Below are 27,410 nucleotides of genomic sequence, written 5' to 3' on the forward strand. Positions count from 1 at the left end.
CAACATATGAAGGGTCACAGGTTGCAGAAGTGTAGGGTATCTAACCTGCGGCTTCTTAGCAAAACTACATTGCCCAGCATGCCCTGACCGCCAGGTAAGCTGCAATCTATCATTGCATGCTGGGAATTGTAGTCTTACAACAACCATTGGTTGCACTAGTGCTGTTTGTTTTTAACTGTTGCAGAACTATAACTCCCAGCTGTGACACTGTTTTGTAATGTAGCCCCTGGGGTTAAAGGGGTACTGCTGCAAAAATCTTTTTCTTTCAAATCAAGTCATTTCAGCAATTTATATAGATTTGTAACTTCTATTTAAAAATCTCCAGTCTTCCAGTACTTATTAGCTGCTGTATGCCCTGGTGTATTCTTTCCAGTCTGACACAGTGCTTTCTGTTGCCACCTCTGTCCATGTCAGGAACTGTCCAGAGCAGCAGCGAATCCCCATAGAAAACCTCTCTGCAGGACATACAGCAGCTGATAAGTATTGAAAGGCTGGAGATTTTTAAATAGAAGTAATTTACATATCTGTATACTGTAAATTTCTGGTACCAGTTGATTTGAAAGAAAAATATTTTTGCCGGAGTACCCCCTTACTGATTTGGGGTTTCCCAATCAATCGCAGAGAACACAAGACCTTCTTAGTATAGGCTATCACTCTGCATGGTACTTTCCTGGGCACCACCATCTGCAGACGCCCGTGCCTTCTCATGGCTATGATGCCCCATGTAATGAAGAATTAACCCCTGAAATTCCCTCTTTATAGAAAAAGCTTGGAAATTCCCCATTAATAGTCTAAAAACTAAAAACCGCAACAATCTAACATCCAGTGAGTAATATGTAACGTCTTCAGGATGGAGATCCTATTGATCGCCGCTGCTAAACCTGTGTCCTGCGTCTGCTGCAGAACTACAACCCCCATCATGCCTGGACAGCCAAAGCTGAGGGAGCTGGAGATGACCCCGTATCTCCCACCTGTTAATAAGACATTGTTTGCCTCTCTGCCCCTCGCCCCGTGCCCCCCGGTGTCGCCTCTTTTCACACTTGTAATGTATATACTTGTAGATGGAGTCTGCACCTGTTCCCGGCCTCGCTTGTTATTACTGCCGTAAATCCATACCGTGATGTTGTCTGTGCTGTGAGCGGCCTAGCGGGCCCAGCCTCTCCCCATGTAACCTTATGGGGTATAAATACACAGGAGGAGGGCGGGGGGGGGGGGGGGGCGGTGCGGATACATCTACATGTACATCATGTGCAAGGGGACCAATACACAGGGGTGTCTGCCTATGCCCAGCACCACAGAGTGTTTCAGGAGAGGTCGGTCCTAATCTTTCGGAGATGGAGTGACTGTACATATTAGATGGCTTGTACCTGAGTATCCATATAGCTTCAATCCAAAGAAGGGAGTGAGCCGACACCTCTAATGTCAATCCCCCGACAACAAAGGAATTGGGCACAATGCATGCATGTATATGGGGGATCAGGAGGGATAGCTGATGGCAGAACATGCATGTATATGGGAGGATCAGGAGGGATAGCCGATGGCAGAGCATGCATGTATATGGGGGGATCAGGAGGGATAGCTGATGGCAGAGCATGCATGTATATGGGGGGATCAGGAGGGATAGCTGATGGCAGAGAATGCATGTATATGGGGGATCAGGAGGGATAGCTGATGGCAGAGCATGCATGTATATGGGGGATCAGGAGGGATAGCTGATGGCAGAGCATGTATGTATATGGGGGATCAGGAGGGATAGCTGATGGCAGAACATGCATGTATATGGGGGGATCAGGAGGGATAGCTGATGGCGGAGCATGCATGTATATGGGGGGTCAGGAGGGATAGCTGATGGCAGAGCATACATGTATATGGGGGGATCAGGAGGGATAGCTGATGGCAGAACATGCATGTATATGGGGGATCAGGAGGGATAGCTGATGGCAGAGCATGCATGTATATGGGGATCAGGAGGGATAGCTGATGGCAGAGCATGTATGTATATGGGGGATCAGGAGGGATAGCTGATGGCGGAGCATGCATGTATATGGGGGATCAGGAGGGATAGCTGATGGCAGAGCATGCATGTATATGGGGGGATCCGGAGGGATAGCTGATGGCAGAGCATGTATGTATATGGGGGATCAGGAGGGATAGCTGATGGCAGAGCATGCATGTATATGGGGGATCAGGAGGTATAGCTGATGGCGGAGCATGCATGTATATGGGGGGGATCAGGAGGGATAGCTGATGGCAGAGCATGCATGTATATGGGGGATCAGGAGGGATAGCTGATGGCAGAGCATGTATGTATATGGGGGATCAGGAGGGATAGCTGATGGCAGAGCATGCATGTATATGGGGGATCAGGAGGGATAGCTGATGGCAGAACATGCATGTATATGGGGGGGGATCAGGAGGGATAGCTGATGGCGGAGCATGCATGTATATGGGGGGGGGTCAGGAGGGATAGCTGATGGCAGAACATGCATGTATATGGGGATCAGGAGGGATAGCTGATGGCAGAGCATGTATGTATATGGGGGGTCAGGAGGGATAGCTGATGGCAGAGCATGTATGTATATGGGGGATCAGGAGGGATAGCTGATGGCGGAGCATGCCTGTATATAGGGGGATCAGGAGGGATAGCTGATGGCAGAACATGCATGTATATGGGGGATCAGGAGGGATAGCTGATGGCAGAACATGCATGTATATGGGGGATCAGGAGGGATAGCTGATGGCGGAGCATGCATGTATATGGGGGGATCCGGAGGGATAGCTGATGGCAGAACATGCATGTATATGGGGGATCAGGAGGGATAGCTGATGGCAGAACATGCATGTATATGGGGGGATCAGGAGGGATAGCTGATGGCGGAGCATGTATGTATATGGGGGATCAGGAGGGATAGCTGATGGCGGAGCATGCATGTATATGGGGGATCAGGAGAGATAGCTGATGGCAGAGCATGCATATATATGGGGATCAGGAGAGATAGCTGATGGCAGAGCATGCATGTATATGGGGGATCAGGAGGGATAGCCGATGGCAGAGCATGCATGTATATGGGGGGATCAGGAGGGATAGCTGATGGCGGAGCATGCATGTATATGGGGGATCAGGAGGGATAGCTGATGGCAGAGCATGCATGTATATGGGGGATCAGGAGGGATAGCTGATGGCAGAGCATGCATGTATATGGGGGGATCCGGAGGGATAGCTGATGGCAGAGCATGTATGTATATGGGGGATCAGGAGAGATAGCTGATGGCAGAGCATGCATGTATATGGGGGATCAGGAGGGATAGCCGATGGCAGAGCATGCATGTATATGGGGGATCAGGAGGGATAGCTGATGGCGGAGCATGCATGTATATGGGGGATCAGGAGGGATAGCTGATGGCGGAGCATGCATGTATATGGGGGATCAGGAGGGATAGCTGATGGCAGAGCATACATGTATATTGGGATCAGGAGGGATAGCTGATGGCAGAGCATGTATGTATATGGGGGATCAGGAGGGATAGCTGATGGCAGAGCATGCATGTATATGGGGGATCAGGAGAGATAGCTGATGGCGGAGCATGCATGTATATGGGGGATCAGGAGGGATAGCTGATGGCGGAGCATGCATGTATATAGGGGATCAGGAGGGATAGCTGTTGGCGGAGCATGCATGTATATGGGGGATCAGGAGGGATAGCTGATGGCAGAACATGCATGTATATGGGGGATCAGGAGGGATAGCTGATGGCGGAGCATGCATGTATATGGGGGATCAGGAGGGATAGCTGATGGCGGAGCATGTATGTATATGGGGGATCAGGAGGGATAGCTGATGGCAGAACATGCATGTATATGGGGGATCAGGAGGGATAGCTGATGGCAGAGCATGTATGTATATGGGGAATCAGGAGAGATAGCTGATGGCAGAGCTGAGCAAGCATGTATATGGGGGATCAGGAGGGATAGCTGATGGCAGAGCATGCATGTATATAGGGGGATCAGGAGGGATAGCTGATGGCGGAGCATGCATGTATATGGGGGGAATCAGGAGGGATAGCTGATGGCAGAGCATGCATGTATATGGGGATCAGGAGAGATAGCTGATGGCAGAGCATGCATGTATATGGGGGATCAGGAGGGATAGCTGATGGCAGAGCATACATGTATATGGGGGATCAGGAGGGATAGCTGATGGCAGAGCTTAGCATGCATGTATATGGGGGATCAGGAGGGATAGCTGATGGCAGAGCATGCATGTATATGGGGAATCAGGAGAGATAGCTGATGGCAGAGCTGAGCAAGCATGTATATGGGGGATCAGGAGGGATAGCTGATGGCAGAGCATGCATGTATATAGGGGGATCAGGAGGGATAGCTGATGGCGGAGCATGCATGTATATGGGGGGAATCAGGAGGGATAGCTGATGGCAGAGCATGCATGTATATGGGGATCAGGAGAGATAGCTGATGGCAGAGCATGCATGTATATGGGGATCAGGAGGGATAGCTGATGGCAGAGCATGCATGTATATGGGGGATCAGGAGGGATAGCTGATGGCAGAGCATACATGTATATGGGAGGATCAGGAGGGATAGCTGATGGCAGAGCATGCATGTATATGGGGGGATCAGGAGGGATAGCTGATGGCGGAGCATGCATGTATATGGGGGGATCAGGAGGGATAGCTGATGGCGGAGCATGCATGTATATAGGGGATCAGGAGGGATAGCTGATGGCGGAGCATGCATGTATATGGGGGATCAGGAGGGATAGCTGATGGCGGAGCATGCATGTATATGGGGGATTAGGAGGGATAGCTGATGGCGGAGCATGTATGTATATGGGGGGGATCAGGAGGGATAGCTGATGGCAGAGCATGCATGTATATGGGGGGGGGATCAGGAGGGATAGCTGATGGCGGAGCATGCATGTATATGGGGGATCAGGAGGTATAGCTGATGGCGGAGCATGCATGTATATAGGGGGGATCAGGAGGGATAGCTGATGGCAGAGCATGCATGTATATAGGGGATCAGAAGGGATAGCTGATGGCAGAGCATGCATGTATATGGGGGATCAGGAGGGATAGCTGATGGCAGAGCATGCATGTATATGGGGGGATCAGGAGGGATAGCTGATGGCAGAGCATGCATGTATATGGGGGATCAGGAGGGATAGCTGATGGCAGAACATGCATGTATATGGGGATCAGGAGGGATAGCTGATGGCAGAACATGCATGTATATGGGGATCAGGAGAGATAGCTGATGGCAGAGCATGTATGTATATGGGGATCAGGAGGGATAGCTGATGGCAGAGCATGCATGTATATGGGGAATCAGGAGGGATAGCTGATGGCAGAGCATGCATGTATATGGGGATCAGGAGGGATAGCCGATGGCAGAGCATGCATGTATATGGGGGATCAGGAGGGATAGCTGTTGGCAGAGCATGCATGTATATGGGGATCAGGAGGGATAGCTGATGGCGGAGCATGCATGTATATGGGGGATCAGGAGGGATAGCCGATGGCAGAGCATGCATGTATATGGGGGGTTCAGGAGGGCTAGCTGATGGCGGAGCATGCATGTATATGGGGGATCAGGAGGGATAGCTGATGGCAGAGCATGCATGTATATGGGGGATCAGGAGGGATAGCTGATGGCAGAACATGCATGTATATGGGGGGATCAGGAGGGATAGCTGATGGCGGAGCATGCATGTATATGGGGGGATCCGGAGGGATAGCTGATGGCAGAGCATGCATGTATATGGGGGGATCAGGAGGGATAGCTGATGGCAGAGCATGCATGTATATAGGGGATCAGAAGGGATAGCTGATGGCAGAGCATGCATGTATATGGGGGATCAGGAGGGATAGCTGATGGCTGATCATCTAGTGTCAGAAAGTTATATAGATTTGTGAATTACTTCTATTTTAAATCTCCAGTCTTCCAGTACTTTTCAGCTGCTGTATGTCCTACAGGAAGTGGTGTATTTTTTCCAGTCTGACACAGTGCTCTCTGCTGCCACCTCTGTCCATGTCAGAGAGGTTTTCTATGGGGATTTGCTGCTACTCTGGACAGTTCCTGACATGGACAGAGGTGGCAGCAGAGAGCACTGTATCAGACTGGAGAGAATACACTACTTCCTGCAGGACATACAGCAGCTGATAAGTACATGAAGACTAGAGATTATTAAATAGAAGTAAATTACAAATCCATAGAACTTTCTGACTCCAGTTGATCTGAAAACATTTTCGTTTCCCTCTGGAGTGCCCCTTTATCTGTATTAGCTGAGATGGGTGTGATGTGATGTTCTCCATGTTCTGATATGTGACCATTATATAGTCTGATTTGTAAGTTTTGGTTGGTTTCCAGGCGAGGCGTCTCCTGAGGCCGCGGTGCTGTCAGTAACAGATGTGTCCGCTCTTATCTCTAGATTTAGTGCGATCCTCCCCTCCACCTACATCAGAGCTGCCCACCCTGGTGTCTGCACCGATCCCCCCACACACAGTGATGTATGAGGTCCCCACCTCACAGGCCAGGACACAGCGCTGAGCAGATACAACTTGTATACACTTGTACTCTAGTACAAGTATATATGAGAAATACGAGAAGTTGTACTGTGCAGAGCTTATACATAGAGAATCTAAAAGGATAATGAGAAGTTGTACTGTGCATATCATACATACTGAATCTAAAAGGATAATGAGAAGTTGTACTGTACATATCATACATACTGATAATGAGAAGTTGTACTGTGCATATCATACATACTGAATCTAAAAGGATAATGAGAAGTTGTACTGTGCATATCATACATGCTGAATCTAAAAGGATAATGAGAAGTTGTACTGTGCATATCATACATACTGATAAAGAGAAGTTGTACTGTGCATATCATACATGCTGAATCTAAAAGGATAATGAGAAGTTGTACTGTGCATATCGTACATGCTGAATCTAAAAGGATAATGAGAAGTTGTACTGTGCATATCACTGATAATGAGAAGTTGTACTGTGCATATCATACATACTGATAATGAGAAGTTGTACTGTGCATATCATACATACTGAATCTAAAAGGATAATGAGAAGTTGTACTGTACATATCATACATACTGAATCTGAATTGCATGTAATTATGGCGTTATAATGCTCTCTATTACTATATACTATATGCTGTACTATCATTATATACTATATGTTATCACTATATACTATATGCTGTACTATCATTATATACTATATGTTATCACTATATACTATATGCTGTACTATCATTATATACTATATGTTATCACTATATACTATATGCTGTACTCTCACTATATCCTATATGCTATCACTATATACTTTATGCTATCACTATATACTACCCTACCACTATATGGCTATTAGTATGTACACTTAGTCTCCTGCATATCAGTGACGTCTCTCCTGTCATTTACAGAGATCAGGAATGGGAATCTGAAGGCGATCCTCGGCCTGTTCTTCAGCCTGTCGCGTTTCAAGCAGCAACAGCAACAGCAGCAGCAGCCCCAGAAGCAGATCTATCACCAGCCGGCTCCAGCGCCCCAACATTCAGGAACGCCAAACCAGTGCCAGCAGCCATATCATCCTCCCAGCACCCCCCATGCCCAGCCCTATCCCCCCGCTCCAGTCCAGTGCCAACAACCACAGCAACCTCCGCAGTCACAGAGCAAAGCACAAGGAGAGATGCACTCCAGGTACCGCCAGAGCCTTGGCTTATCATGTGGGGGGGACACGGGAAGGAACCCTGTACAGAGACCCCTCCTCCTGTGGCCATATACAGATCCCTCCTCAGGTGTATTGTACCCTATATATCATATACAGACCCCTCCTCAGGTGTATTATATCCTATATGTCATATACAGACCCCTCCTCAGGTGTATTATATCCTATATATCATATACAGACCCTTCCTCAGGTGTATTATATCCTGTATATCATATACAGACCCCTCCTCAGGTGTATTATATCCTATATGTCATATACAGACCCCTCCTCAGGTGTATTATATCCTATATGTCATATACAGACCCCTCCTCAGGTGTATTATATCCTATATATCATATACAGACCCCTCCTCAGGTGTATTATATCCTATATATCATATACAGACCCCTCCTCAGGTGTATTATACCCTATATATCATATACAGACCCCTCCTCAGGTGTATTATATCTTATATGTCATATACAGACCCCTCCTCAGGTGTATTATATCCTGTGGTCACATAGAGACCCCTCCTCAGGTGTATTATATCCTATATATCATATACAGACCCCTCCTCAGGTGTATTATATCCTGGGGTCACATAGAGACCCCTCCTCAGGTGTATTATATCCTATATATCATATACAGACCCCTCCTCAGGTGTATCATACCCTATATATCATATACAGACCCCTCCTCAGGTGTATTATATCCTATATATCATATACAGACCCCTCCTCAGGTGTATCATACCCTATATATCATATACAGACCCCTCCTCAGGTGTATTATATCCTATATATCATATACAGACCCCTCCTCAGGTGTATTATATCCTATATATCATATACAGACCCCTCCTCAGGTGTATTATATCCTATATATCATATACAGACCCCTCCTCAGGTGTATTATATCCTATATATCATATACAGACCCCTCCTCAGGTGTATTATATCCTATATATCATATACAGACCCCTCCTCAGGTGTATTATATCCTATATATCATATACAGACCCCTCCTCAGGTGTATTATATCCTATATATCATATACAAACCCCTCCTCAGGTGTATTATATCCTATATATCATATACAGACCCCTCCTCAGGTGTATTATACCCTATATATCATATACAGACCCCTCCTCAGGTGTATTATATCCTATATATCATATACAGACCCCTCCTCAGGTGTATTATATCCTATATATCATATACAGACCCCTCCTCAGGTGTATTATATCCTATATATCATATACAGACCCCTCCTCAGGTGTATTATATCCTATATATCATATACAGACCCCTCCTCAGGTGTATTATATCCTATATATCATATACAGACCCTCCTCAGGTGTATTATACCCTATATATCATATACAGACCCCTCCTCAGGTGTATTATATCCTATATATCATATACAGACCCCTCCTCAGGTGTATTATATCCTGTGGTCACATAGAGACCCCTCCTCAGGTGTATTATATCCTATATATCATATACAGACCCCTTCTCAGGTGTATTATATCCTATATATCATATACAGACCCCTCCTCAGGTGTATTATATCCTATATATCATATACAGACCCCTCCTCAGGTGTATTATATCCTATATATCATATACAGACCCCTCCTCAGGTGTATTATATCCTATATATCATATACAGACCCTCCTCAGGTGTATTATATCCTATATATCATATACAGACCCCTCCTCAGGTGTATTATACCCTATATATCATATACAGACCCCTCCTCAGGTGTATCATACCCTATATATCATATACAGACCCCTCCTCAGGTGTATTATATCCTATATATCATATACAGACCCCTCCTCAGGTGTATTATATCCTGGGGTCACATAGAGACCCCTCCTCAGGTGTATTATACTCTATATATTATATACAGACCCCTCCTCAGGTGTATTATATCCCATATATCATATACAGACCCCTCCTCAGGTGTATTATATCCTGGGGTCACATACAGACCCCTCCTCAGGTGTATTATATCCTGGGGTCACATACAGACCCCTCCTCAGGTGTATTATATCCTATATATCATATACAGACCCCTCCTCAGGTGTATTATACTCTATATATTATATACAGACCCCTCCTCAGGTGTATTATATCCTATATGTCATATACAGACCCCTCCTCAGGTGTATTATATCCTATATATCATATACAGACCCCTCCTCAGGTGTATTATATCCTGGGGTCACATAGAGACCCCTCCTCAGGTATATGGGGTCAGATGCACTCCCTTTCCTAAGCTCCTCCATCTCTCTCATAGTTAGCAGCAGTCTCGCCGCCCCTTTATACAGATGGCTAATATTCCAGTCTGCATTTGCTCCTAGGAAAGTGGCTCTGTATATTAGAGGCTCCCTAGGATAGTATAATCACACCCCGAACCTGACATTAGCCATAGATTAGAGCTGACCCCTCCGCCTCGCCTCCCCGCCAGGCTCTCGTGACATCAAGGAGATTCTGGCCCCATGTAGCAGTGGGATATGATGTAACTACCCCGAGGAGAACCCCCGCCACCACCGTGTAACACAACCCCCCTGCTTTCTAAGGGAAATCTCATACACATTAACCTCTGGTGGAGGACACTGATACGTCCTTATCTGAAGGGCCGCCCACAGGGGCCACAGCAGTTTCCACAAGGGCCACGGTGTCGCTCCAGTTTCTATACCAGTTTATCCTTTATAATGTGTTGATATGGGTGCATAGATCAGTTGTACAAGTGAACACATAGGACTTTGTCATATATATAATAGACAGATATCGTGTTTCTCTGAAAATAAGAGACAGGTTTTATATTGTTTTTTTTATCTGAAAAAAATGGCTAGGGCTTATTTTCAGAGAAAAAAAGCAGGAACTTTATTAAAGGGGGTAAAATTTAGACTGGTGCAAACTGGCCACAGCAACCAATCACAGCTCAGCTTTCCTTTCACCAGAGCTGGAAGCTGAGCTGTGATTGGTTGCTGTGGGCAGTTTGCACCAGTCTAAATTTTACACCCTTTGATAAATCTCCCCCAAAGTCTCTACATTGTAGCCCCTCTCTATATGGTAGTTAGCTGCCATACTGTATATCCCACTCCTACATGGTAAGTTCCCCTGTAGTTAGGCCTCCATACTGTATACTGTATACCCTATACCTGCATACCCTCTGTAGTTGTTTTCCCATACTTAAAATATCCCGTCTGCAGCCAGTCCCCATACTGTATACCTCTCTCCCCATACTATATACCTCCACCCTCTCTGCAGCCAGTCCCCATACTGTATACCTCCACCCTCTCTGCAGCCAGTCTCCATACTGTATAAATCTCTCCCCATACTGTATACCTCCACCCTCTCTGCAGCCAGTCCCCATACTGTATACCTCCCTCCCCATACTGTATACCTCCACCCTCTCTGCAGCCAGTCCCCATACTGTATACCTCCACCCTCTCTGCAGCCAGTCCCCATACTGTATACCTCCACCCTCTCTGCAGCCAGTCTCCATACTGTATAAATCTCTCCCCATACTGTATACCTCCACCCTCTCTGCAGCCAGTCTCCATACTGTATAAATCTCTCCCCATACTGTATACCTCCACCCTCTCTGCAGCCAGTCCCCATACTGTATACCTCCCTCCCCATACTGTATACCTCCACCCTCTCTGCAGCCAGTCCCCATACTGTATACCTCCACCCTCTCTGCAGCCAGTCCCTATACTGTATACTTCCACCCTCTTTGCAGCCAGTCCCTATACTGTATACCTCCACCGTCTCTGCAGCCAGTCCCCATACTGTATACCTCCCTCCCCATACTGTATACCTCCACCCTCTCTGCAGCCAGTCCCCATACTGTATTCTTTACTCCGCCTATGTAGTTTCTCCCCCATGATATATAACCCCCCCCCCCCCACAATACTTGACATCCCCCCATACTAAATGTGTTCTACTGTGCATCCTCTTTCCGCTCCTTCCTTCCCTGCAAGTTTTGTTGAGCAGGTGGGGGTGGGGCATAACACAAGTCTGGCTCTGATTGGCTGATCAGCACCGAGTGTCAGGGATCTGATCAGCTGACCTTTTAATTGGGTCTTTTTTACCCCGGAGAAACGTGGTAGCGACAGGAATGTAATACATAGATGGGGAGAGGAGGGGGGTGCAGCTACATCTTTTATCTGAATCGCTTTGAAAGTGAATGCTGTGAGAGGGGGGAGGGAGCAGACATGAGGAACAGCACAGCAGAAATTATAGTGTAAGTCAGCTCACCCTTTTTGGTAGTAAAGACCATATGCCTCCAGTGGAGCGCGGTAACAAGCAGGCCGACTCCCGTCCACATGTACTTGTAGAAAATAGAGAACAATGTCCAGCTCCAACAGGGGCGTTAAAATAATTGAGGTATATTCCATGTAAAATATAAAAGAAAATGGAAATCCAGGTCTAATGCCGACGCGTTTCAGAGCTTAGCGTTCCTTAGTCATGTTAGACCTGGATATCCATGTTTTTTATATTTTACATTTTTTGGAAAAAACTTAAATTTTGTAAAGCCCCTGTTGGAGCTGGACATTCTTCTCTATTTTCTACTTGACGTGAGAACACATACAGCTGATACCATGTGGGGTTGGGGTTCTCTTTTACACCTCCGCTTATTGTCTCCCTTTATCCCGCTGTACAGTTCACTCTCCAGAGACCCCAGTGAGGTCAGGTTTCTGCGCTTCTCCATTGGGCAGAGGAAATGCTCCCGGTCAGTGCTGCCCCCTGCTGGGCGCCGAGTGTTCTGCAGTCCTTACCACACTAATGATATGAGGCAGATAACACACTAACTCTCGGCTCTGCCGCCAGTAACCGCGTGCTGCTCAAAACTTACAAGAATCTTGGAGTTTGATTATTTATTAATTTTATTTTTTTTTTCAATTAACAAGAAACATTTGGAAACAAACAATGAATAAACCTGAACTAGAGAGTAAGGGCCCTATTCCACCGGACGATTATCGTTCAGATTATCGTTAAATCGTTCGAATCTAAACGGTAATCGTTCGGTTGAAATGCAGTTAACGATTAACGACCGAACGAGAAATCGTTGATCGCTTTATAAGACCTGGACCTATTTTTATTGTTGCTCGTTCGCAAATCGTTCGCATTAAATAAGACATCGTTCGGTCGTTCGCCATAGATCGCAAGATAGAACGCAATATCGAATAAATAGCGAAGAAAAAACGATTGCAATTACGATCATAAGTAACGATTATCGTTCCATGGAAATGAGTGAACGTTTTCAGGTCTTTCGCAATAGCGGTCGTTTGAGATCGTTAATCGTTAACGATTATGCAAACGATAATCGTCCGGTGGAATAGGGCCCTAACCTGTAGACTGTCACCCCCTGACTCACCGGCTGGATCGGAGCAGGATCTGATGTTGGTCGCTGCATCCCAGGCACACAGTAACTGGTCCTGCCTGTTTGCACTCATCCTTTAAAGGGGTACTCCGGTGAAAACATTTTTCTTTCAGTCAGCTGGTTTCAGAAAGTTTTATATAGATTTGTAATTTACTTCTATTTAATAATCTTCCATTCCTTATCAGCTGCTGTATGTCCTGCAGGAAATGGTGTATTCTCTCCAGTCTGACACAATGCTCTCTGCTGCCACCTCTGTCCATGTCAGGAACTATACAGAGCAGGAGAGGTTTTCTATGGGGATTTGCTGCTGCTCTGGACAGAGGTGGGAGCAGAGAGCACTGTGTCACACTGGAAAGAATACGCCACTTCCTGCAGGACATGCAGCAACTGATAAGTAATGGAAGACTAGAGATTTTTAAAAAGAAGTACAATTACAAATCTGCAAAGCTTTCTGACACCAGTTAATCTGGAAAAAAAATCACCGTAGTATCCCTTTAAGTGCTTTTGTCCTTTTAATTCCCATACCTGTGCTAGTTACAGGTGATGTAGGACCTGGAGGCTCCCGCCCGCCGCACATGAAAGGGCTCTCTCTAGTACGGAGAAGCAGATGTTTATTCGGAGCCTTTGCTGTCACATGTTAAAAAGGGAAGAAAAAACTTTCCAGTTTTTTCTTTTCTACTCCCCTGGGCAAATTGTAACAAAGACAAATCCGTGTCTAAGCGGGAGATGCCTGAGCATCAAACAGGCCGCGCCGGGCTCGTCACGTCAGCGAGAACACGCAGATTGACATGTGCAGAGCTCCAGCTGGGCCATGGGACGGAGCCGTGTCCTCGGGGGATGACTGCTGAATAACGCTACACAAGACGGGAGCGATAGCGGCCTTGCCCTGACCTGGACCCAGGGATTGGTTTATTGCCCTTTATATGGCCCCATCCAAGTCTATAGCCTCTCAAGCAGTTGTAAAACTACAATTCCCAACATGCCCTGACAGCCTTTGGCTGTCAGGGCATGTTGGGAATTGTAGTTTTACAACCACTGGTTGGGGAACTCTAGTGCAACTCCACAGATGTTAGGGAACTACAATTCCCAGCATGCCATGATAGACTGCAACTTCCCTAAATGTGAGGGTATGATGGGAGTTGTAGTTTTACAACCATTGGACGACCCCCAGTTGGGGGACACTGCTGTAGGGGAACCATTTGACCCCCCCAGATGTTAGGGATCTACAATTCCCAGCATGTAATGATAAACTGCAGCTTCCCCAACAGTCATGGGATGCTGGGAGTTGTAGTTTTGCAATAGGTTGAAGACCACCAACCACTGGCTGTTGTAAAACTACAATGCTGTGACGTTCTGCAGCTTCCCTGACTATCGGGGTAGGCTGGGACTTGTAGTTTAGTATCAGTCAATGAGCCATAGATTTAAGGCTGCTGTACTAGTGAAATCTCTGGCTCTCCAATTGTTCTAAGACTACAACTCCCAGCATGCAATGCTAGACTGCAGCTTTCCTGGCTGTCAGGGGAATGCTGGGGGTTGTAGTTTTGTATCAATGAGCCATAGATTTAAGAGCACTGTACTAGTGCAAGCTGTGGCTCTTTAGATTTTGTAAAACTACAACTCCCAGTATGCCATGATAGACCGAAGCTTCCAAGACAGTCAGGGAATGCTGGGAGTTGTAGTTTCACATCACTGGTTGGGTACCACTATATTACTGCAACCTGTGGCCCCCCAGCTTGTTGTGAAACTACAACTTCCAGCATTCCATGATAGACTGAAGCTTCCAAAACAGTCAGGGAATGCTGGGAGTTGTAGTTTCACATCAACGGGAGAGTCACCAGTTGGGTATAACTATATTACTGCAACCTGTGGCCTTCCAGCTTGTTGTGAAACTACAATTCCCAGCATGCCATGTGGTTGTGGAACACTGGTCTGCAGGATATGAGCATTCACAATAGTCCCAGAGCCGAGGAACTCACAATCTAGTCTCATGCGGCAGAGATGGGGAACCAGCCATTGCAGAACGGCAATTTCCAGCGTGCCTGGACATGGGAAGCCAAAGCATGATGGGAATTGTAGTTTTGCAACAATTGGAGGGCCACAGATTTGAGGACCCTGGAGAACACACAGGGACAAAGAAGAACATACCCACCCACCCAATGTTATCACTGGATACCATCATCCTGTGAGTCCTGAATGGTGCATAGGAGTGTCCTGTATAACTAAGCAGATTAGTTATATGGTATTCAATATGTCTGACATCCTCTGGGATTGTCACCCAGCTTTCCTTGGTTCCTGAATGGCACATTTATATAGAAACAAGAGCTTCTGGTTCCCAGCCAAAAATAACGCTGAGAGCCTCAGGATGCCATGGAGGGTCATGTGTACTATATACTGGGGGCTGTGATTTCAGCTGTTGTAGTGGAGGAGGCACCCGTCCCCCTCCCCTCCTTGTCTCTGCAGGGGCTTAAAGGGATAGTACATTAAGGTCAACTCTCATATCCAGCATGTCCTGATCTCTTTAGTGCAATGTTCCTCTAACTTGTGGCTCTCCTGCTTGTTGCAAAACTACAACACCCAGCCAACGGCTGTCCAGGCATGCTGGGAGTTGTAGTTTTGTACCAGCTGGTGGAACACCACTATAGGCTCTTATTACTTAACCCTTGATGTGCTGATTAGTATGTACTATAACCCCCATTCTCCTGTTTGTCTTGCGGTGAGACCCCTGTCTGCTGGTCGTCTACGCTAGGTATAGGGGGTAGGGGGTGACACAGTCTTCTTCTCCTTTTTGCTAATATTTCTTTGTCTTTTATCATGTTTTCAGGCTCCCAGGTCCCAGCAACAGGACGTCGGCTGCAGGCAGCGAGGCCAAGACCCGGGGGCCGGTTGGCGGGAACAGGCGCAGTCAGAGTTTTAATAACTACGACAAAGCCAAACCGGTGAATCCTCCCGCAGCTGTGACTGAGAAAGGTACGTGCTGGAGACCGTGCCTATGGGGAGGTGTCGCTTCAGTGTGCCAGGCCCTCCATTCATCCTGTGTATGTAAAACACGGCCCGATTATCGTCCAGGAGCGCTGCTAGAAACAACAATAATCGGCCTGTGTAAAAGTGTCAGCATTCAGCCAAAGAGGAGGGAAAATGCTGATCACATCTTTCATGTGGCTTCAAAATTTATCACTATTGGCTGCACATCTCCCTGTGTAAACAGCCGAGGTGCGGCCGATAGCAATACATTTTACTGGCTGCACAAATTATTCATTGATCTTTCATGTGGCCCGCCCAGATGGATAAAGGGGCACTCCAAGTTTCCTTTCAAATCAACTGCTTACATTGGGTGAAGGTTACACAAAGATCACAGTGTGGCATCACCAGCACAAAAGTTGCATCTTGCCGGAGTCTTTTGATTCTAAGGTATCGGACAAATCACGCCCACTCGTGTTCAGAGTTGCCCTCTCTACCAGATTATCAGGCGGCCGGATTAGGAGAGCTTCACTATAATGATGTGGTATGCAGGATACTGTATCAGTAATGCAGGAGAATACTGAGTAATTCCCTGCTGTATCTTATTAATAGTGCGCCGTCTCCCCCTAGTGGCCACAGTTAGTAACTAACACCACAACAGTCCATAGGAGGGAAGCTGCTGTCTGTGACCGGATCTTAGTACAGAGATCTTGGTGAGCGAGATTAAAACTCCATCTGGATTGTTTGTTTCTCACCATTTCGGGATCTCTGCTGGTTGTCAGTGAATGGAGATGTTCACGGTTACATGCAAAAGCTGAACGCCCAGCTAGCCCGATGACTGCCCAGAACTAGGCTGTATCTAGTTCTGAGTGTAAAACATCAGCAGAATAAACATCTCTCCTGTGTGTTTTCAGTGTATCGGTCTTGAGTGGGTTTAGCTCCTTGATACAAACAAGCAAAGATCTACAAAACTATGAGAATTTAAATGATCTTTAGTCACAATTCAGGCCACATTACTTGTTTGTTTTTTGGACACTTTTTGTGTCCTTGCTAGACAAGGGGGGTGACTTAAAGGGAAACTACCCTAGAGGGAGCATGGTTTACAGTCGGATGTGTTGCACCAAAAATTCTGTGCAATAAAGTTGGTTGAAACCGAATTGACCATGTGGTGTCATAAGGTTGGACAAAAGTTTACTGTAGGCCAAAGCTATCTAAACGTTAAGGGGGAGATCCCGAAATGATGGCTTAGAGAACCTGGTGAGGGTCTGGCCTCTCATCTGTTGTCCCCTAAGTGAATGGAGTGGGGGCGACGTGCTTCATCATGCGGTGCTGCACTCACTGTGAGTCCTAAAGCGATTGAATAGAGGAGAGCTTTTGATTGGTAAGAGTCCCAGTGATCCGATTAAAAGGTTTATAAAGGATTAGAAAGAAAGTGTTTTTCTTGCTAAAACAGCGCCGCCCCCATCCTCAGTTTGTGTGAGGTATTACTACTGGGCTCTAGCCAATTTAAAGGAAGTGATCTGTAATACCGGAGACATCCTGAAGGCAAAAGTGACACTGTTTCTAATGTTTATCTAATCCTTGACAACCCCTTTAAGACAAACATCAGCAATGTCTGCAGTAACATGGTCGCTGATCTTACATCTGTAGTCATGTGCGGCAGATAATCCATTCCATCCTAGAGATGTTAGTGCATTCCCTTATACCCCATACAGATGGACCGTTACCCACTGTGTGTGAACAGCCCCTTCTATCCCAGCGTGGGCCGCCACCGGTTATTATACAGTTTATTATCTCCAGGGCGGCTCATCACTCATTGGTGTGGGGGCGGACGGGATATTACTAAGTGTCCGTGTTTGAGGATTTCCCAGATGAGAGGGATCCTCCTGCGTCCGGCCGCTTCTCACATCTTCTACATCAAAGCCGCCCAATGTGCCGCAGCTCATTACAGGGGTCACTGCTGCCCAGTCCTTCCTCATCTTACAATGTAGTGATACAACTGCTCAGAGTTCCCTGTCACATGGCGAGAACGCCAGACGTGAGATGGCGGAACCGCACACCTAAAGTAACAGATACATATAGTACTGTGAGCCAGGGGGTACCAGGCAGTGTAATAGAACTGTGGGGGTCCTGTGCAGTGTGATAGAGCTGGGGGGTCCTGTGCAGTGTGATAGAGCTGGGGGGTCCTGTGCAGTGTGATAGAGCTGGGGGGGGGACAGGGGGGCGGTCCTTTGCAGTGTGATAGAGCTGGGGGGTCCTGTGCAGTGTGATAGAGCTAGGGGGTCCTGTGCAGTGTGATAGAGCTGGGGGGTCCTGTGCAGTGTGATAGAGGTGAGGGGTCCTGTGCAGTGTGATAGAGCTGGGGGGGGGCAGGGGGCGGTCCTGTGCAGTGTGATAGAGCTGGGGGGGGGGGTCCTGTGCAGTGTGATAGAGCTGGGGTGAGGGGGTCCTGTGCAGTGTGACGGCGCTGGAGGGTCCTGTGCAGTGTGATAGAGCTGGGGGGGGGGGGGGAGGGGGCTGTGCAGTGTGATAGAGCTGGGGGGGGGTCATGTGCAGTGTGATGGGGCTGGGGGGGGTCCTGTGTAGTGTGATAGAGCTGGGGGGGTCCTGTGCAGTGTGACGGCGCTGTAGGGTCCTGTGCAGTGTGACGGCGCTGTAGGGTCCTGTGCAGTGTGATAGAGCTGGGGGGTCCTGTGCAGTGTGATAGAGCTGGAGGGTCCTGTGCAGTGTGATAGAGCTGGAGGGTCCTGTGCAGTGTGATAGAGCTGGAGGGTCCTGTGCAGTGTGATAGAGCTGGAGGGTCCTGTGCAGTGTGATAGAGCTGGGGGGTCCTGTGCAGTGTGATGGGGCTGGGGGGGTCCTGTGCAGTGTGATAGAGCTGGGGGGTCCTGTGCAGTTTGATGGGCTGGGGGGGTCCTGTGTAGTGTGATAGAGCAGGGGGGTCCTGTGCAGTGTGACAGAGCTGGGGGGGGGGGGGCTGTGCAGTGTGATAGAGCTGGGGGGGGGGGGGTCCTGTGCAGTGTGACAGAGCTGGGGGGGGGGGGGCTGTGCAGTGTGATAGAGCTGGGGGGGGGTCATGTGCAGTGTGATGGGGGCTGGGGGGGGTCCTGTGCAGTGTGATAGAGCTTGGGGGGGGGGGGGGGGTCCAGTGTAGTGTGATAGAGCTGGGGGGGGTCCTGTGCAGTGTGACGGCGCTGTAGGGTCCTGTGCAGTGTGATAGAGCTGGGGGGTCCTGTGCAGTGTGATAGAGCTGGGGGGGTCATGTGCAGTGTGATGGGGCTGGGGGGGTCCTGTGTAGTGTGATAGAGCAGAGGGGGTCCTGTGCAGTGTGACGGCGCCGGAGGGTCCTGTGTAGTGTGATAGAGCAGGGTGGTCCTGTGCAGTGTGACGGAGCTGGGGGGGGGGGGGGGGGGCTGTGCAGTGTGATAGAGCTGGGGGGGTCCTGTGCAGTGTGACAGCGCTGGAGGGTCCTGTGCAGTGTGATAGAGCAGGGGGGGTCCTTTGCAGTGTGACGGAGCTGGGGGGGGGGGGCTGTGCAGTGTGATAGAGCTGTGGGGGTCCTGTGCAGTGTGATGGGGCTGGGGGGGTCCTGTGTAGTGTAATAGAGCAGGGGGGTCCTGTGCAGTGTGACGGAGCTGGGGGGGGGGGGGCTGTGCAGTGTGATAGAGCTGGGGGGGGTCCTGTGCAGTGTGACAGCGCTGGAGGGTCCTGTGCAGTGTGATAGAGCAGGGGGGGGGCTGTGCAGTGTGATAGAGCAGGGGGGGTCCTTTGCAGTGTGACGGAGCTGGGGGGGGGGGGGCTGTGCAGTGTGATAGAGCTGTGGGGGTCCTGTGCAGTGTGATGGGGCTGGGGGGGTCCTGTGTAGTGTGATAGAGCTGGGGGGTCCTGTGCAGTGTGACAGAGCTGGGGGGGGGGGCTGTGCAGTGTGACAGAGCTGGGGGGGGGGGGGGTCCTGTGCAGTGTGATGGATCTGGGGTTCCCATGCAATGTGTTAACCAGGGTTGCGCTGGTAGTAACCTGGACCCCTCTAGATCAGTATTGGGGAGATCTATTGATCTCTCATCTTGCCCATTTCACATTGCTGGGATTTTCCTGTAGGGGGCAGCACTTGTCTGCTGGTTGATGTGCACAGTATGTTACAGTGCTGGAAGCCTCTTATTACAGGGCAGCCAGTGTAAGAGATGAACCAGTATACATGGGAAACCATTAACTGGAAACTACTGTGATCACTGGGGTATGAAGGACGTCACCTGGAAATATAGGTGGTTGTATGAAAGTCACTGTGTACATTACATTACTGATCCTGAGTTACATCTTGTATTACACTCCAGAGCTGCACTCACTATTCCGCTGGTGAGGTCACTGTGTACATACATTACTGATCCTGTACTGATCCTGAGTTACATCTTGTATTACACTCCAGAGCTGCACTCACTATTCTGCTGGTGAGGTCACTGTGTACATACATTACATTACTGATCCTGAGTTACATCCTGTATTATACCCCAGAGCTGCACTCACTATTCTGCTGGTGGGGTCACTGTGTACATACATTACTGATACTGATCCTGAGTTACATCCTGTATTATACTCCAGAGCTGCACTCACTATTCTGCTGGTGGGGGTCACTGTGTACATACATTACTGATCCTGAGTTACATCCTGTATTATACTCCAGAGCTGCACTCACTATTCTGCTGGTGGGGTCCCTGTGTACATACATTACATTACTGATCCTGAGTTACATTCTGTATTATACCCCAGAGCTGCACTCACTATTCTGCTGGTGGGGTCACTGTGTACATACATTACTGATCCTGAGTTACATCCTGTATTATACCCCAGAGCTGCGCTCACCATCTATATACCTGAGCTCCTCACATCTATGGCTTTCTCCGGTGAGAGCGTTTCCCATCATCAGATCCCACCGGTGACTCCACATTCCGGCCAAATGTTACATTTTAACTCCAGTCCCTGTAAATATTAACCTGTGTGTGGAAGGTCGGGGTGTTACTGTGAGCGTGTTGACCTCGCTGCCCCCTGATGGGGTCACAGTGTCAGGAGCCATGTCCCTCCACCAGTAATGGAGCCAGATTATTCAGTAATCTAGAGTAATAGACAGTATGCATCTCCTGTACTGCACTGTTCTCCCAGCCCACATTTACTAATGCAAAACTACAACCCCCAGCATTCCCAATGGTTGTTGCAAAACTACAACTTTCCCAAGGTTTCCCAAAGGCTAGACAGCCATACATTAGAGACTAGTGACTGCAGCTTTTGCAAAGCTACAACTCCCAGCATACCCGTACAGTCTTAGGCTGTGTCAGATAGTTGTATAGATTTGTAATTTCAGTCTTCCAGTACATATCAGCCGCTGTATGTCCTGCAGGAAGTGGTTTATTCTCTCCAGTCTGACACAGTGCTCTCTGCTGCCACCTCTGTCCATGTCAGGAACTGTCCAGAGCAGGAGAGGTTTTCTATGGGGATTTGCTGCTGCTCAGGACAGTTCCTGACATGGACAGAGGTGGCAGCAGAGAGCACTGTCAGCCTGGAAACAATACACCACTTCCTGCAGGACACACGGCAGTTGATAAGGACTGGATATATTTACATAGAAGTAAACCACATATCTATAGAACTTTCTGACACCTGTGGATTTGAAAGAAACGGAAGTGTTAGACCGTTGGACTGACAGACGCCGGATTACTCTTCCCATAACCACGAATGGCCGGGGTCGATCTGTGGAATTCCAGGCACGTGGACATGTTTCCAATTATTAGAGGACAGATGTCAGAGGAAACATTATATTATTTACACAGCGACCAGGAAAAGTCTCCTGTCTGGTCCCTGAGGGCAGGAGGACGATGCGATGTGTAGTGAGGGGCCGGAGGAATGTGACGCTGTGTAACATGGGGGACGCCGGGGGGTGTATGATACAGCCCCCCCATCCAGATCCTGCATTTACAGTATAGAGGAAAATCCCTTTAACCTGTGGTCAGAGGGCAGGACAGGCGCCATCTTCTTACAGTCTGTGTAATATATATATATATCAGAGGGCAGGACAGGCGCCATCTTCTTACAGTCTGTGTAATATATATATCAGAGGGCAGGACAGGCTCCATCTTCTTACAGTCTGTGTAATATATATATCAGAGGGCAGGACAGGCGCCATCTTCTTACAGTCTGTGTAATATATATATATCAGAGGGCAGGACAGGCGCCATCTTCTTACAGTCTGTGTAATATATATATATCAGAGGGCAGGACAGGCGCCATCTTCTTACAGTCTGTGTAATATATATATATCAGAGGGCAGGACAGGCTCCATCTTCTTACAGTCTGTGTAATATATATATATCAGAGGGCAGGACAGGCTCCATCTTCTTACAGTCTGTGTAATATATATATATATCAGAGGGCAGGACAGGCGCCATCTTCTTACAGTCTGTGTAATATATATATATCAGAGGGCAGGACAGGCGCCATCTTCTTACAGTCTGTGTAATATATATATATCAGAGGGCAGGACAGGCGCCATCTTCTTACAGTCTGTGTAATATATATATATCAGAGGGCAGGACAGGCTCCATCTTCTTACAGTCTGTGTAATATATATATATCAGAGGGCAGGACAGGCGCCATCTTCATACAGTCTGTGTAATATATATATATATCAGAGGGCAGGACAGGCTCCATCTTCTTACAGTCTGTGTAATATATATATATATCAGAGGGCAGGACAGGCGCCATCTTCTTACAGTCTGTGTAATATATATATATATCAGAGGGCAGGACAGGCGCCATCTTCTTACAGTCTGTGTAATATATATATATATCAGAGGGCAGGACAGGCGCCATCTTCTTACAGTCTGTGTAATATATATATATATCAGAGGGCAGGACAGGCTCCATCTTCTTACAGTCTGTGTAATATATATATATATATATATATATATATATATATATCAGAGGGCAGGACAGGCGCCATCTTCTTACAGTCTGTGTAATATATATATATATATATATATATATATATATATATATATATCAGAGGGCAGGACAGGCTCCATCTTCTTACAGTCTGTGTAATATATATATATATCAGAGGGCAGGACAGGCGCCATCTTCTTACAGTCTGTGTAATATATATATATATATATATATATCAGAGGGCAGGACAGGCGCCATCTTCTTACAGTCTGTGTAATATATATATCAGAGGGCAGGACAGGCGCCATCTTCTTACAGTCTGTGTAATATATATATCAGAGGGCAGGACAGGCGCCATCTTCTTACAGTCTGTGTAATATATATATCAGAGGGCAGGACAGGCTCCATCTTCTTACAGTCTGTGTAATATATATATATATCAGAGGGCAGGACAGGCTCCATCTTCTTACAGTCTGTGTAATATATACATATATATATATCAGAGGGCAGGACAGGCTCCATCTTCTTACAGTCTGTGTAATATATATATATCAGAGGGCAGGACAGGCGCCATCTTCATACAGTCTGTGTAATATATATATCAGAGGGCAGGACAGGCTCCATCTTCATACAGTCTGTGTAATATATATATATATATATATATATATATCAGAGGGCAGGACAGGCTCCATCTTCATACAGTCTGTGTAATATATATATCAGAGGGCAGGACAGGCGCCATCTTCTTACAGTCTGTGTAATATATATATATATCAGAGGGCAGGACAGGCTCCATCTTCTTACAGTCTGTGTAATATATATATATATCAGAGGGCAGGACAGGCGCCATCTTCTTACAGTCTGTGTAATATATATATATCAGAGGGCAGGACAGGCTCCATCTTCATACAGTCTGTGTAATATATATATCAGAGGGCAGGACAGGCTCCATCTTCTTACAGTCTGTGTAATATATATATATCAGAGGGCAGGACAGGCTCCATCTTCATACAGTCTGTGTAATATATATATATATATATATATATATATATATATATATCAGAGGGCAGGACAGGCTCCATCTTCATACAGTCTGTGTAATATATATATCAGAGGGCAGGACAGGCGCCATCTTCTTACAGTCTGTGTAATATATATATATATCAGAGGGCAGGACAGGCGCCATCTTCTTACAGTCTGTGTAATATATATATATCAGAGGGCAGGACAGGCGCCATCTTCTTACAGTCTGTGTAATATATATATATATCAGAGGGCAGGACAGGCTCCATCTTCTTACAGTCTGTGTAATATATATATATATCAGAGGGCAGGACAGGCGCCATCTTCTTACAGTCTGTGTAATATATATATATATCAGAGGGCAGGACAGGCGCCATCTTCTTACAGTCTGTGTAATATATATATATCAGAGGGCAGGACAGGCGCCATCTTCTTACAGTCTGTGTAATATATATATCAGAGGGCAGGACAGGCGCCATCTTCTTACAGTCTGTGTAATATATATATCAGAGGGCAGGACAGGCTCCATCTTCTTACAGTCTGTGTAATATATATATATATATCAGAGGGCAGGACAGGCTCCATCTTCATACAGTCTGTGTAATATATATATCAGAGGGCAGGACAGGCGCCATCTTCTTACAGTCTGTGTAATATATATATCAGAGGGCAGGACAGGCTCCATCTTCTTACAGTCTGTGTAATATATATATATATATCAGAGGGCAGGACAGGCGCCATCTTCTTACAGTCTGTGTAATATATATATATATATCAGAGGGCAGGACAGGCGCCATCTTACAGTCTGTGTAATATATATATATATATATATATATATATATATATATATATATCAGAGGGCAGGACAGGCGTCATCTTCTTACAGTCTGTGTAATATATATATATATATATATATATATCAGAGGGCAGGGCAGATGCCACCTACAGTCTGTGTATGTGTGTATATATATTCCCCTCTGAGCCCCTTGTACTTATATTCCCCTCTGAGCCCCTTGTATTGGACACAGTTCGGCCTCTTTGTAACATTACAGCTCAGGCAGCCGACTATCCCATGATGATCAGCTGATCCCGGCAGTGACACATCATGCGGCCTCCAGGGTTACATCCACAGCTTACGCCCCGGGGTCGGGTGATCTCCTGTACATGCCCCCCAGTGTGTGCATCCTCTGAAGGTGAGGGGCTCCAGACCAGTCACCTGGTGGGGGCCTCCATCGCCCACCTAGCCCTCCTGATGCTTTGTAGTATTTTCTAACAAATGGGTCAGTGTTCCCCTTTAATCCCATAGGACAGTAATCTCCAACCTGTGATTTTTTTTTTCCATTTCTTGCAGAGTTACAAATCCCATCATGCTGTAATAGCTGCAGGTGGTCAGAGCATGCTGGGAGTTTTAGTTTCTCCATACTTTAGAGACCACTACATATCATAGTCCACATATTCATAGTCAGGATTGGTTACATTGCACTGGCCTGAATCTGTCCCCTACATCCCCCACCAGTGTTATATTCTATATACACAGTATGGATACCACTACATTATAGTAGTATGTATATCTCCATAGTCAGGATTGGTCACCTGGCTCTGGCACCATATCTAAGACCTGGACAGGTCCCCTACATCCCTGGAGTAGCCGCACTGACTCAGTGTCAGGTTCCATATACACAGTATTGGATTAGTCGCATGACTCTGTCACCGTATCACAGACCCGGAGCGGTCACATCCCTGGAGTGGCCGCACTGACTCAGTGTCAGATTCTGTATACACAGTATTGGATTGGTCACCTGGCTCTGTGACTGTATCACAGACCCGGAGCGGTCCCCTACATCCCTGGAGTAGCCGCACTGACTCAGTGTCAGATTCTGTATACACAGTATTGGATTGGTCACCTGGCTCTATGACTGTATCACAGACCCGGAGCGGTCCCCTACATCCCTGGAGTAGCCGCACTGACTTCGGTGTCAGGTTCTGTATACACAGTATTGGATTGGTCACATGACTCTAGCCCCATATCACAGACCCGGACCGGTCACATCCCCGGAGTAGCCGCACTGACTCGGTGTCAGGTTTATATACACGGCCTCTTGTTTGAAAGCGGCTGGTGGCGGTGGATTCTTCTCCCATACAAGGCCGGGCTCCCGATGTTTGTTTATAGCAGAGCCGGGCGCACATCTGTGCGGAGCCGTAAAGCTTCACTATTCACATATTTCTGCCCATTGTTTAATCTCCAGGAGGAAGATAAGCCGCTATCTTCTTCTGCCATTATTATTCCTCTAAGAACAAAAGCCGAGAGGCGCTCCTCCTGCCTCCTCAGATGTGGCAGGTGGGCGCTTTGAACTGGGGCGGTTGTAGGATTGTGGGTCTGGGGGCGTCCGCCTCTCCCCGGGTGACACTCATCCTGGACGTGCCGCTCGCCTTTGATGTTCTGCCGCATCAGCAGTTTATCAGATTTGTGCCTTTCCCCTTTTATTTTAGTTCCATGTAATCCTGACGCTTCATCGCTATGTTTTACTTCCAAGGAAACTTTCTCTTACATTTAAAGGGGAACTCAAGGCAAATAGTGCGTCCAGTTATATAGGACTGCAGGGGTGCCCAGATAATCAATGGCCATAGCAAAACTACAACTCCAAGCATGCCTGGGCACTTTGGCCACTATTTGTACAGCGGGGAGGCAGTTATGGGTGCTATGAGCGCTGCATTGTATTATTGGGCTTTTCCAGTCGGCAGTGATGTCATAGCTGGGATTCCCGAGCGTCGCCCCCGACTTCAGGTAGCTTCGGCTCTAGATAGAGTAATGGGATACGCAGGTATGGGGGTCTGTGTAGAGGGAATGTGGCAGAGTATTGTGGTATAGGGGTCTCTGTTACGGTAGATTAAGGCGCGGAGCTGGGGGGTCTCTTCCCCCTATAATCTAATGAGAGTGCAGAAGTGAGGGGTCTATATAGAAGGGATATAGCAGTGTATGTGTGGAGGGCTGGGGGTCTATATAGAAGGGATATAGCAGTGTATGTGTGGAGGGCAGGGGGTCTCTATATAGAAGGGATATAGCAGTGTGTGTGTGGAGGGCTGGGGGTCTATATAGGGGATATGGCAGTGTGTGTGGAGGGCAGGGAGTCTCTATAGAGAGGATATAGCAGTGTGTGTGTGTGGAGGGCAGGGGGTCTCTATAGAAGGGATATAGCAGTGTGTGTGGAGGGCAGGGGGTCTCTATATAGGGGATATAGCAGTGTATGTGTGTGGAGGGCAGGGGGTCTCTATATAGGGGATATGGCAGTGTGTGTGGAGGGCAGGGAGTCTCTATAGAGAGGATATAGCAGTGTATGTGTGGAGGGC

General features: G+C 47.4%; 1 protein-coding gene across 10 annotated transcripts in view; it reads left to right on the forward strand.

The window, feature by feature from the left end:
• Positions 1-27,410, forward strand: part of NAV2 (neuron navigator 2) — a 292,991-nt gene that overhangs the window by 201,107 nt on the left and 64,474 nt on the right. For 9 of the 10 annotated variants that reach the window (XM_069965097.1, XM_069965101.1, XM_069965091.1 and 6 more), the window contains 2 exons: positions 7,464-7,740; positions 15,973-16,118. In XM_069965097.1, the coding sequence (XP_069821198.1) occupies positions 7,464-7,740; positions 15,973-16,118 (423 nt within the window). Of the gene's footprint in view, positions 1-7,463; positions 7,741-12,431; positions 12,501-15,972; positions 16,119-27,410 lie in introns of all 10 variants that reach the window. The other variant, XM_069965100.1, reaches the window with a different exon arrangement.

The sequence above is a fragment of the Dendropsophus ebraccatus genome, chromosome 4 (genome assembly GCF_027789765.1).
Source record: "Dendropsophus ebraccatus isolate aDenEbr1 chromosome 4, aDenEbr1.pat, whole genome shotgun sequence".
Classification (NCBI taxonomy): domain Eukaryota; kingdom Metazoa; phylum Chordata; class Amphibia; order Anura; family Hylidae; genus Dendropsophus; species Dendropsophus ebraccatus.